Genomic DNA, 14015 nt, shown 5'->3' on the forward strand with positions numbered 1-14015 from the left:
CCGTATACCCTGAACCCGAAGGTGGGCTGCCATAATTGCCATCACCTTGGTGAACACCCTCGGAGCCGTGGAAAGGCCAAAAGGCAACGCCCGAAACTGGTAGTGATGTTGCAGGATAGCAAACCTCAGATATCGTTGGTGTGCCGGTGCTATGGGCACGTGGAGATAGGTGCCCTGCATATCCAGGGAGACCATGTAATCCCCGGGTCCCATCGCCAAAATGATGGAACGTAACATTTCCATCCTGACTTTGGGAACTCTGAGGTATTTGTTCAGAGACTTCAAATTTAGGATAAGGCGATGAGAACCATTGGGCTTCTGCACCAGAAACAGAGTAGAATAGTACAATGTCCCGCGTTGAGACTGCGGAACGGGAACAATGACCCCTGCTTGTAGCAAGGAATCTATAGCTACCTGAATCTGGAAAGCTTTGGTCTTGTCCAGAGAAGGACTCGTGCAAAAAAAACTGGTGGGGCGGCCTGAGCCGAAAAGACAGGGCGTACCCTTAAGAGACTACTTCTCGAACCCAGGCATCCGTGGTGGTATTGTGCCAACACTGGGCGAATTGGAGAAGTCGGCCTCCCACTCTGAGGTCCCCCAGAGGGAGGCCCGTCCCATCAGCCAGCAGGTTTATCCTCCTGCTTGGAAGAAGGGCACCGAGCACTCCATGCCTGCTTCTTGGGCTTGGGAACTGCCTTGGTCGCCGAATGTCTCGGGAAGAACTGACCCTTGGCTTTACCCTGAACCCGAAAGGACCGAACAGCAGAGCTCCTCACTTTAGCCGGTGCAGAGGCCGAAGGGAGGAAAGCAGACTTGGACTTAGCCAAGGTATCTACTATTTTGTCCAAGTCTGGACCAAATAACAATTCTCCATTAAAAGGCAAGGCCTCCAGACCCTTTTTAGAATCTGCATCAGCCCTCCAGGACCTCAGCCACAGGGACCGACGAGCAGACACAGCCGCAGCCAAAACCCTAGAAGTTAGCAGGCTGGCATCCAATGACGCTTCCCCAATATAGGAAGCCGCATCCTTCATCTGTCCTACTAACGCTCTCTGGATATCCGGAGCATCGTCAGTAAAGGTATCCTCCGAGGCATTAGCCCAGCTCTCAATGGCTTTAACCACGCAGGAGATAGCCATGGACGGGCGAGACAGCGCCCCTGAAAGAGAGTAAATGGACTTCAAACAAGTCTCCACCTTCCTGTCCGTGGGATCCTTTAAAGAAGAGATAGACAGTAATAGCAGCGTTGCGCTTTTGATCAAGCGGGTGACATGGGAACCCACCGCCAGTGGGGTCTCCCATTTCCTGCAATGAGCTTCAGGAAAAATATGAGATATGGTAAGAACTTAGCCTTGTTATCTCTATTTCTACGAAGTCCATAGGGTTCCACAGGATACCTTGGGGTAAAGGTGATGACGTCAGGCATCGGGCACGATAGAGTTAAGTTTCAGCCTCCCAGGATGCACTAGGGTCCCCCTTCTATACCCCGCCCCCGAGCCAAGGCATATCAGTTACGTACCAAGCCATAGGCCGGAGGAGGAGAAGGAAGAGAGAGAAATAAGATCTGGACACACACAAGAATTACATTCTCATCAGAGAGAGACGGAAAAAACGGTGACCAGAGTAAAGCCCATCTGCAGCACAGGTGCGACAGGGCGGGAGTCTTGTGGAACCCTATGGACTTCGTAGAAATAGAGATAAGTTCTTACCATATCATATTTTCTACTTCAGGGTCCATAGGGTATCCACGGGATATCTTTGGGATGTCCCAAAGCAGGATACCTTGGGGATGTCCCACCCACCTTTAAGGGTGGTGTCGCTAGATATTCAGGATGCCTACCTGCATATTCCTATTGTCTCAGCACACCAGCGTTTCCTCAGGGTGGGGACGCTCCTGTGCTTAAAGGAGAATCCGCCGCCTGAAGGAAGCATCCTGAGAGGCAAAGGTGTCAAACGCGTAATACATCACAAATGTATGGACCGAGGACCACATGGCAGCCTTGCAGATCTGGACTGCAGAGGCACCACGTCGAGCTGCCCACGAAGGACCCACAGACCTAGTGGAATGAGCCCTCACAGAGGATGGAACCGGCATGCCCTCATGAAGATAAGCTTCTGAAATGGCCATACGGATCCAAGCTGCCAAAGTTTGTTTTGAAGCAGGCCAACCCTTTTTACGGAAGCCATAGAGGACAAACAAGGCGTCCGACTTCCTAAATGAAGAAGTGCGGTCAACATAAGTCCTTAAGGCCCGCACAACATCCAAAGTGGCCTCACCCACTGAAAGACCAGGTGAGTTAAAAGCCGGCACAACGATTTCTTTGTTAATATGAAACCGGGAAACAACTTTGGGAAGAAATTCAGGACGAGTGCGCAGCACTGCCCTGCTCCCATGAAAAATCAAGAAAGGGGGTCTACAAGAAAGAGCCCCTAAATCAGAAACACGTCTGGCCGAAGCGATGGCCAGAAGGAAAACAGTCTTAGCTGTTAGCCATTTAAGATTCACTGAGCCCAGTGGTTCAAACGGCGGTCCCTGGAGAGCCCTCAGGACCACAGCCTAGTCCCAAGGCGCCACAGGTGGAACAAAAGCCGACTGAATTCGCAGAACACCTTGCATAAAGGTGCGCACATCAGGGATTGTAGCAATCCTACGATGGAACCAGACAAACAGGGCAGAAACCTGCACCTTCAAAGAAGCAAGGCGAAGCCCATGGTCCAGTCCATGCTTGTAGGAAGGCTAGCACTCTAGACAGACGAAATTCCCGAGGTGCATAACCTCTCGGTCGACACCACTGGAAGAACGTATGCCACACACGATGGTATATTCTCGCGGAAGACAGTTTCCGAGCTCTTAGCATGGTTCGCACTACAGAGCTGGAAAAGCCCCTGGACCTTAACATGGCCGTCTCAACAGCCACGCCGTCAAAGACAGCCGAGTCAGGTCCGGGTGAAGACAGGGACCCTGTGACAGAAGGTCCGGTCATAGCGGCAACCGCAGAGGACTGTCCACGGACAGACCCTGAAGGTCTGAGAACCAGTGCCGCCTGGGCCATGCGGGAGCTATCGACAGGAGCGTCCCTTCTTCCTGTTTGAATTTCCAGATTACCCGTGGAAGAAGGGAAACCGGCAGAAAGAGATAAGCAAACCGGAACACCCGTGTGATAGACGGTATAATTAGAGATGGCGGCCTGTGTCACACAGGGTATGCAGTCGGGAAGCCAGCGGACCTAATCCCGACAGCCGGCTACCCGACGGCTTAATCCCGTCGAGTGTTAAAGGTCAGGCGTCTAAATTTTACCGGCGTCCGGCATCCCGATCGAAGGGACGCCGGGCGCAGAGCGCGGATAGCCGAGGGGGGGGGGGGGGGAGGGTTAGGTTTAGGGTTCTCGGGGGGACTTACGCTTAGGCACCCCCCCGGGAGGTTATGGTTAGGCTAGGGGAAGGGGGGGTTAGGGTTAGGCACCCCTAAGGGAGGGTTAGGGGGTAGAATTAGGTTAGACAATACTTACCTTGGACGATCGGGATTTCCTCCTCTGCCGGGCAAGGGTCCGGCGGTAAAACACACAGAGGTGATGGAGAAATAATATTATAAATACCTGGAGTTCTCTAGTACGCGTCATAGTAATTTATATACAGTAAGCATTGAATGAAATGTTACAATGAGATTCGATATGTGAAAAAGATACTATTTGGATACAATCTGTGGTTATAAGCAAATACAGAATATCAATTGGATTACCGGTCAGTTGTAATTATTATATATATGTGATTTATCAGAGTTAATGTAACTGACATATGTATATATTCCATTACTAGATGCTACTAGTGAGAATTATGCTGCTATGTTAGTGTAGTAGAGATACCTTGTTTAGATGTAGTAATACATTTTATCATCATTTATTAAATATATTTAGCTTTTTCAGCAGCGCCTTGAATGACTTTTTGTTATATGTGATGTAGATATATTTTCCCACTTTTTATTCTAGGCTGCAGTTTATTTAGCATACATACAACAATACTTAGGAGGTGCAGCGCCAGGTTTTCTGGGTGTCACTCTCTCCATGAAGCTCCCACTGGCTTCTTCAGGATCGGTGAAGAACTGGACGACGCATGGGCGCCCATCTCTGCCACTCCGGGTTTAGACATCTGAACCCAAAACCTCCTTTCAATTGGCCGAATTTAACGGCTGTTCAAATGGACCCTTCCCCACTTTGGTCTCATAGTTCTCGTCTGGATATCTGCTATTACACCGAGGGAGGGTCAGTCCGTGCTCACTGCGGCGGCCCTCCTACTTATCATGGCTGCCCCCGTAGGCCTGCCAGAGTTTTTACTCACTCTTAGTTATATTATACACAGCAGAATATTGACCATGGATCTCTCTAACTCTTTTTCTTGGGTAGGTGGGTACAGGTGCCGGTGGTAGAAGCCTTTGTGCGAGTAGCAGTTCCAGGTGCCAGAAGAAGAGTCTGGTGGTGGCAGCGCAGTGGGAGGAGTAAGTAGCAGGTGGTTACTGATCGTGAGAGGAACTTACTCAGGGACTATTCCATCAGCAGAGCGTGGTCGTCTGGTCACAGCGCCCTGGCAGCGAGTGGCTATACGTTCCACAGAGGACGCGGTGTGGAGATTGCACAGGATTCATTCTGGTGCTCAGTTAGAGCATATGAGGACATATGTTAGTTATGGGAATATAGAAGTATTATGTACACCCTAATAGGCACAGTAGACATTGAGATAACAAGTGCAATGACAATAACAGTATATGTATATTACCATAGTATGCATGTCTATGACCAGGGCTTCTGGGCTGGGTAGGAACTAATGATCACTAGGAAGCTATACAGGATTATTGCATGGTGTGTTGGCATAATGTTGCAGTATATCTCACCTGTGGATGAGCGGAGATCTTCTGCACGGCCGACAAACAAAGTATTTCTGAAATTCATCTGTAAAATAACCCATCGATGCAGCAGAGACTTTACTAAGAGTACTGAAGTCATTCGTACTCTGCACCTGATGAGAGGAGAAGGAATTACATATTACAGAGAAATTGATACCTGGACCCGGCAGAAGTCAATACTTATACATCTGTGTGTTATAGCGTAAAGGTTTCCTCTGCCATCCCCTGCCTGCATTATTAGGTTTATTCCTGTGAAAAAACAGCAATATGTGGGGTCAGGGGACCCTGTGTCTACAGTTACTGGAGAGTAGGGATCACAGTGATATGTGGGGTCAGGGATCTCTGACTGCAGTTACTAGAGAGTAGGGATCACAGTGATATGTGGGGTCAGGGATCTCTGACTGCAGTTACTAGAGAGTAGGGATCACAGTGATATGTGGGGTCAGGGAACCCTGTGACTGCAGTTAGTGGAGAGTAGGGATCACAGTGATACTGTATGTGGGGTAACCTCTAGGACGACACCAGTCAAAGTAGGTATGCCACACCCTGTGGAAAATCCTAGCAGAGGCAGGTTTACCTGCTCCGAGCATAGTGTTAACCACAGAGCTGGAAAAACCCTTGGACCTTAGGAGGGGTGTCACAAGAGCCACGCCGTCAAAGACAGACGACCCAGGTCCGGGTAAAGGCAAGGACTTTGAAACAGGTCCTGACATTGAGGCAACAGCAACAGAGTGTCTATGGAGAGACTCTGAATATCTGAGTACCAGTGACATCTGGGCCATGCTGGAGCCACCAGGACTTCTTGTTTGAACTTCCGAAGTACTCGAGGAAGGAGGGAGATTGGAGGAAACAGGCAAACTGGAAAGTCCACTTGACTGACTGAGCATCCACCAAGAGACCACTGGTGTCTGGAAGGCCCCACCTGTCCACTAGGAACTGAAACACTTCTTGGTGAAAAGACCATTCCCCTGGATGCATGTCGTGATGGCTGAGGAAGTCCACTTCCCAATTCAGCACTCTGGCGATATGGCTGGGAGATGGCCTTCCGCCCATGTCAGAATGCATGACACCTCTGTCAGAGCTGCCTGACTTCGATTTCCTCCTTGACGGTTTAGATAAGCCATTGTCGTGGCATTGTCCGACTGTACTTGCACAGGTTTTCCATGAAGCAACAGCCTGGCTTGCTGCAGAGCCCTGAAGACTGCCCGCAGTTCCAATATATTGATAGGAAGCGCAGATTCCTCTGCGGTCCAACTTTCCTGAAAGGAGTGTGGACCCGTCACTGCACCCCAGCCCCGAAGACTGGCATTCGTCGTTAGAAGCACCCAGTCCGTGATCCAAAAGGGAAGCCCCTTGGTGAGGTGTGCCGTCTGTAGCCACCAGGTCAGCGCCAGGCGTACCTCCGGAGAGAACACCATCATTTGAGTCCCGATGGGGAAATCGGTCCCACTTGGAGAGAGTCAATAGCTGCAGAGGCAGAGAATGAAACTGGGCATACTCCACCATGTCGAATGTCGATACCATGAATCCCAGTAACTGCATTGCTGAGTGGACTGACGCGATTGTGAAGGCATCTGCGTACACGCGTCTGCACAGTGGAGATCGTTTCTGCCGTCAGAAAAATCATTTGCTGTTGTGAATCCAACAGGGCTCCCAAATGGAGCATCCTGTGAGACTGAATCAGTGAGGACTTTTTCCAATTTATCAACCACCCGTGTACCTGGAGCACAAATATCGTTAGCTGCAGGTGGTGGTGAAGTACCTCTGAGGACCCTGCTAGTAGCTAGAGGTCATCCAGGTATGGTAACAGGCGGATCCCCTGCAGCCGCAGATGGGCTGCCATTACCAACGTGACCTCTGTAAACACCCGAGGTGCAGTTGCAAGGCCAAACGGCAGAGCCTGAAACTGGAAATGTTGTTGTGACACAGCGAACCTGAAAATACATTGGTAAGCTGAAACAATAGGAATATGCAGGTATACATCCTGAATATCCAGGGATACCATAACATCCCCAGGTTCCATAGCCAGTATAACAGAGCATAGGGTCTCCATTCTGAACCTGGTGCCCTGAGGAATTTGTTCAGGGACCTGAGATTGAGAATAGGATGGTAAGAACCGTTTGGTTTCAGGACTAGAAAAAGGCTGGAATAATAACCCGTTCCCCCTTTGGGACGGGATGCAATCGGGAAACCAGCTGACGTTATCCCAACAGCCGGCTTCCCGACTGCTTTATGCCGGCGTGGTTTAAATGACAGGTGTCTATATCTAGACGCCTGTCATTTTCCCGACGCCGGGAGACAAGCACCCGGCATCCCGATCGAAGGGATGCCGACAGCCGCGAGGGGGGGGGTTAGGGTTAGGCTAGGGGAGGGAGGGTTAGGCACCCCCTGGGGGACTTAGGGTTAGGCACCCCCTGGGGGACTTAGGGTTAGGCACCCTCCCGGGGGACTTCGGTTTAGGCAGTGGGGAAGGGGGGGGGGGGGTAGGGTTAGGCACTTACAGGGGGGATTAGGGTTAGGCTCCCCTAAGGAGGGTTAGCGTTAGGTTATTACTTACCTGAGAACGATCAGGATTTCCAGCGCTTTCGGGCTGCCGCTGCCGGGATCTGTTCATCTGTCGGGCTGCCGTTGCTGGCCATGCAGCCGGTGGTATTTCATACCGATTCCTTTGGGACAACGGGACCGGTACAATGACCCCTGCCTGCAGCATGGATTGTACCACTCTTGAATAGCCACAGCCTTGTCCGATTTTTTCGGTAGTCCTGTACAGAAGAATTGATGGGGAGGCCTTCTGTGTAAAGAGGGCGTACCCCAGAGAGACCACTTCCTTCACCCAGGAATCCGTGGCAGTTTGACACCAGTACTGGGCGAATTGAAGAAGTCGGCCTCCCGCCCTGGGGTCCCTTAGGAGGAGGCCCGTACCGTCAAGCGGAGGACTTGCCATCAGGTTTGGCAGTCGGACGTCTGGTACTCCAGGGCTGCTTTGTAGGCCTGGCAGATTTCTTGGTGGTGGATGGCCTGGGAGAGGACCGAGTTCTAGCCAGTTGTTTTCCAAGCTACTTCCAAGTGATTCACCAATTGGTCAGACAATGGGAATGTGGCCTCAGTCACTTTTTCTTCCATGAAATATGCTTGCTTAGATTTATGCGCAGGGGGCTCATCCGCCTCAATGGTCAGGGCAGATTTTACAGCTTGTATTAGCCCTGGAACATACATAATATATATATATATATATATCTTTACCTCCCGCCTCTAGAGGAGATAGCTCAGGGTCAGACTCATCCAGAAGCAGTCCATCATCATCATCATATACAGTAGATTGAAACGATAGCAAGACCCTTTTAGCTGGTCTGCTGGCGTATCTCAGTCGCACCCTGCAATATAGCAGGAACTGTATTAACCCACTGAGGGGGCAAAGCCTGTGCAGGAGGTTGCAGCAGGTTTGGCGCTGGGGAAAGGTGATGTTGTTGAAAACTGAGCTGTGGACACATAGGAGGTCCTGCTAACCGCCCCGCAATGGCTGCTGAACGGCAGAAGCCTCAGAAGGACCCGGGGCAGTAACTCCTCAGAGGCCATGTCCCCTGCCCCTAACACTGCTGTACATTTATTACAGCGCAGTATAATAGGGGTTACTCTCACTGCCAGACATAGTAAAGAGGATCATTTACCAGAGATGGAGTCTCAGCTGCGACTCGCGCCACACCCGAGCCACACCCGCGCTTATGGCCCAGAATAGCAGAATACAGGGATAGCAACAAGAGAATGATTGTTTTCTATGGTAAGAACAGACAGAGCTAGCATATAGTCGCAAACAACTGCAGAAAACAATAATACCGGCACTTAATGGCACTTCCTTAAGTCAACTACAGAGAGACTTAGGGGTCTATGTACTAAGACTCAGCGTTAATGCCACTCCTGCGTCTCCTGTTACCACTGCGAATACAGGATCTGGCTACCGCAGCAGTTACTAAAAACAGACCAACCGAGGAGGGTGAGCGCTAAGTCCCCCCCTCGGCGGTAACAGCTGAGAGCCCTCCCCTACAGCCCTGTGTTACTCACCATCTCCGGCCGGCGGCGGCGGCGGCAGCAGCGACTTCTATTTTTTTTCAACAAACTTTACAAATGGCCAACCTGACACAGCTCAAGTCCTGCTTCTCCAGTGAGGAGACATTATTATTATCATAATTTATCTATATATGGCGCCACAAATGTTCCGCAGCGCCTTACACAGTACATAAACAAGTTGTAGACAAGCGACTTACAGAACAATACAATACAGGACATGGATAATATATATTGCTACATTAGTGACCATATCACCCAGATAGGCAGCAGAGCGTAAGCACCAAGTGTGAGGTGCCCTAGTGGTGAGTAAGAAGTAGATGAAACTAAAGTAGGGAGAAGCACAAGAGGGTAGAGGGCCTTGCTCGTAAGAGCTTACAATCTAAAAGATCAGCGCTGGAGAAGTCATCAGACGGTAAGTGACATCTCCTCTTAGTAATACCTGGGACACACTGCGCTGCCATAGGGGTTGATGTGCCCCAGGTGCAGTGTGATATTGTAGCCTGCACTTAGCACTGGGAGGCTGCAGGCAGAGACAATCCCTTCAGCGCTATGTACAGGGGTTTTCTCTGTCTTTAGCGTTTTTCACCTTTTTCTCCCCTTAGTAAGTAGACCCCTTAGCGTCTAGTAGGACAAAAGTGCTACATACACTGACCACCAATCAGAGGAGAGGTCTGTAGGGGGACCCGTACTCCGCACCGCCTGTGGAGATCAGCGACACACAGCCAGGAGAATAACCAGCGAAGGACTCATGGGGAGGCGGAGCCGGAAACAGGAAGCTGTCACAGACCAACCAGATCCCAGCGCAAAGGCGTGTCCACCAGCTGGGAGGAGCCAGCTGTCAAACAGGGAAGGCTGCCTCCCCTGGCCAGCATGTAACCCCTGGGACGCTGGAGTTTTCCGTAGAACTCCAGTCCCAGGTGGCTTAGTGTGGACGCAGGACTCAGTGCCTGGCGACACTTGCTGTCATCCCCAGGGTGTACCCCAACCCTGGAGGAAAAAGACTGCATCTTGGCACGCACCACCGCGTCGCTTACCTGCACCCCGTAGCGTCCAGTCGCAGTCTAGGAATCCTCCGGGGTCCCTGCTAGCCAAGACCCCTGAGGCCCGCCGAGAGGCATGGATCAGTACCGGCGTCTCAGCACCAGCGGGGTGATGATGTGGCCGTGCGAACTTCCACTGGACTGTTCACGCTGACCGCACTTATGAATAGCCAGAAAATGTCAAGTTTTTCTAACAGCCCCACTGCAATACAGTGACCTGACACCGGCCGGGCACCAAACGAAACTGCGGAGCCTCCGGCCAAGGGGCGGGGTATAGAGGGAGGCCCCATTGCATCCTGGGAGAAAAAGTTAACTGCATAGTGCCCGGATGTCTATGTCATCACCTATACCGAAAGGTTTCCAGTGGACCTGCTATGGACCCTGAAGTAGAAAGGCTGGAATAATGACCCGTTCCCTTCTGGGCTAACGGGACCAGTACAATGACCCCTGCCTGAAGCATGGATTGTACTACCCCTTGAATAGCCAAGGCCTTTTCATTGTTTGACAGGAGGCCTGTGCAGAAGAACTTATGGGGATGCCTTCTGCGGAAGGAGAGGGCGTACCCTTGAGACCACTTCTCTCCCCCAGGTCTGCTGTAGTCTGACACCATTGTTGGGCGAATTAAGGAAGACGGCTTCCCATCCTGCGATCTCCCAGGGGGAGGCCCGCCCCATCAGGCTGAGGGCTAGTCATCACATTTGGCAGCCGCACGCCTCGAACTCCATGCTTGTTTCTTAGGCTTGGTAGTTTTCTTTGTGGTTGACGGCCTAGGAAAGCACCGAGTTCTGACCTTACCTGGGACCTGATAGGTCTGAAAGGACGAAGTCCGAGACCCCGAGGGAGCAGGAGCAGGAGCAGAGGGCAGACAATCCGACTTTGCCGCTGCCAGTGTATCTACAATTTTATCCAAATTCGGGCCAAACAATACTTTACCGTTGTAAGGTAAACACTTCTTGGAGTTGGCATCTGCCCTCCAAGACCGAAGCCGCAGTGGAAACCCTGGCATTCAATAAGCTGACATCCAAGGCAGCCTCATTAACATAGGTAGCTGAAACTTGGAGGTTGCCCACAAGATTCAACTTCTCCCTGGTACCGTCTTTTCCAGGGTGTTTGCCCAATATTCCATAGCACGAGCCACCCAGCAGATAGCCATGGCTGGTCTGCACGTGGCACCTGAAATGGATATAATATATAAATGGACTTCAGGCAAACCTCCACCTTTCTATCTGTGGTATCCTTCAGGGACGACGTGGAAGGCATAGGGAAAGTGGCGCTTTTAACCAAGCGTGTTACATGGGAATCCACTGCCGGTGAAGTTTCCCATTTAGAAAAATAGTCCTCAGCAAAGGGATAAGCATAGGCAAGGTGCTTCAGCGGCTGGTAACGCTTCCACACCACCTCCAGGTGATCCACCAGCTGGTCGGACAAAGGAAATATAGCAGCAGTCACCTTTATGTCCTTGAAAAAAGCATGCTTGGATTTAGGTGCTGGAGGATCGTCCTCCTCTATGACCAAGGCCGCACGGACAGCTTGTATCAGACCCGGAAAATAAATTTTTGACTTGGGCTCAACCTCACGTGTACAGGACTCGGAGTCAGAGTCATCTGGGAGCACCCCATTATCAGATGACATATCATCGTCATCATACAGAGTAGATTGAGACGACAGCAAAACTCTTTTAGCCGGTCTAGTTTGGGGTGCCTCCACCTGCCACACATCAGCCAGACATGGGGGAGAGGATACCAGTATACTGTATGTGACCCATCACTCTCACTACCAGACATGGGGGAGAGGATACCAGTATACTGTATGTGACCCATCACTCTCACTACCAGACATGGGGGAGAGGATACCAGTATACTGTATGTGACCCATCACTCTCACTACCAGACATGGGGGAGAGGATACCAGTATACTGTATGTGACCCATCACTCTCACTACCAGACATGGGGGGAGAGGATACCAGTATACTGTATGTGACCCATCACTCTCACTATCAGACATGGGGGAGAGGATACCAGTATACTGTATGTGACCCATCACTCTCACTATCAGACATGGGGGAGAGGATACCAGTATACTGTATGTGACCCATCACCCTCACTACCAGACATGGGGGAGAGGATACCAGTATACTGTATGTGACCCATCACCCTCACTACCAGACATGGTGAAGAGGATATCTGTATACTGCATGTGACCCATCAACCTCACTACCAGACATGGTGGAGAGGATATCTGTATACTGTATGTGACCCATCACTTCACTACCAGACATGGGGGAGAGGATACCAGTATACTGTATGTGACCCTTCACTCTCACTACCAGACATGGGGGAGAGGATACCAGTATACTGTATGTGACCCATCACCCTCACTACCAGACATGGTGAGGAGGATACCAGTATACTGTATGTGACCCATCACCCTCACTACCAGACATGGGGTCAGGGATCCCTATGACTGGAGTGCATGGAAAAGAGGGATCACAGTGATATGTGGGGTCAGGGATCCCTATGTCTGCAGTGCATGGAAAAGAGGGAGCACAGAGATATGTGGGGTCAGGGATCCCTATTACTGCAGTGCATGGAAAAGAGGGATCACAGTGATATGTGGGGTCAGGGATCCCTATGACTGCAGTGCATGGAAAAGAGGGATCACAGAGCTATGTGGGGTCAGGGATCCCTATGACTGCAGTGCATGGAAAAGAGGGAGCACAGAGATATGTGGGGTCAGGGATCCCTATTACTGCAGTGCATGGAAAAGAGGGAGCACAGAGATATGTGGGGTCAGGGATCCCTATGACTGCAGTCAATGGAAAAGAGGGATCACAGTGATATGTGGGGTCAGGGATCCCTATGACTGCAGTGCATGGAAAAGAGGGAGCACAGAGATATGTGGGGTCAGGAATCCCTATGACTGCAGTGCATGGAAAAAAGGGAGCACAGAGATATGTGGGGTCACGGATCCCTATGACTGCAGTCAATGGAAAAGAGGGATCACAGTGATATGTGGGGTCAGGGAACCCTATGACTGCAGTGAGTGTAAAGTGGGGATCACAGTGATATGTGGGGTTAGGGATCCCTATTACTGCAGTTAGTGGAGAGTAGGGATCATAGTGATATGCAGGATCAGGGATCCCTATGACTGCAGTGCATGGAAAAGAGGGAGCACAGAGATATGTGGGGTCAGGGATCCCTATTACTGCAGTCAATGCAAAAGAGGGATCACAGTGATATGTGGGGTCAGGGTTCCCTATTACTGCAGTTAGTGGAGAGTAGGGATCATAGTGATATGTGGGGTCAGGGATCCCTATGACTGCAGATAGTGTAAAGTAGGGATCACAGTGATATGTGGGGTCAGAGATGCCTATGACTGCAGTGCATGGAAAAGAGGGAGCACAGAGATATGTGGGGTTAGGGATCCCTATTACTGCAGTTAGTGGAGAGTAGGGATCATAGTGATATGCAGGATCAGGGATCCCTATGACTGCAGTGCATGGAAAAGAGGGAGCACAGTGATATGTGGGGTCAGGGATCCCTATGACTGCAGAGCATGGAAAAGAGGGAGCACAGAGATATGTGGGGTCAGGGATCCCTATTACTGCAGTGCATGGAAAAGAGGGAGCACAGAGATATGTGGGGTCAGGGATCCCTATGACTGCAGTGCATGGAAAAGAGGGAGCACAGAGATATGTGGGGTCAGGGATCCCTATGACTGCAGTGCATGGAAAAGAGGGAGCACAGAGATATGTGGGGTCAGGAATCCCTATGACTGCAGTCAATGGAAAAGAGGGATCACAGTGATATGTGGGGTCAGGGATCCCTATTACTGCAGTTAGTGGAGAGTAGGGATCATAGTGAAATGCAGGATCAGGGATCCCTATGACTGCAGTGCATGGAAAAGAGGGAGCACAGAGATATGTGGGGTCAGGGATCCCTATTACTGCAGTTAGTGGAAAGTAGGGATGACAGTGATATGTGGGGTCAGGGATCCATATTACTGCAGTTAA

General features: G+C 50.8%; 1 protein-coding gene across 2 annotated transcripts in view; it reads right to left on the reverse strand.

Moving 5' to 3' along the window:
- LOC148474224 (tRNA wybutosine-synthesizing protein 4-like) overlaps positions 1–14015 on the reverse strand; it is a 289412-nt gene that overhangs the window by 211483 nt on the left and 63914 nt on the right. For both annotated transcript variants that reach the window (XR_015872909.1, XM_088458915.1), the window contains exon 3: positions 4886–5010. Coding sequence is in view for 1 of the 2 variants with exons in the window: in XM_088458915.1 (XP_088315041.1) it covers positions 4886–5010 (125 nt within the window). In the remaining variant the exon portion in view is untranslated. The remainder of the gene's footprint in view (positions 1–4885; positions 5011–14015) is intronic.

Source organism: Taudactylus pleione, unplaced genomic scaffold, assembly GCF_031769625.1.
Source record: "Taudactylus pleione unplaced genomic scaffold, aTauple2 ptg000867l, whole genome shotgun sequence".
Taxonomy (NCBI): Eukaryota; Metazoa; Chordata; class Amphibia; order Anura; family Myobatrachidae; genus Taudactylus; species Taudactylus pleione.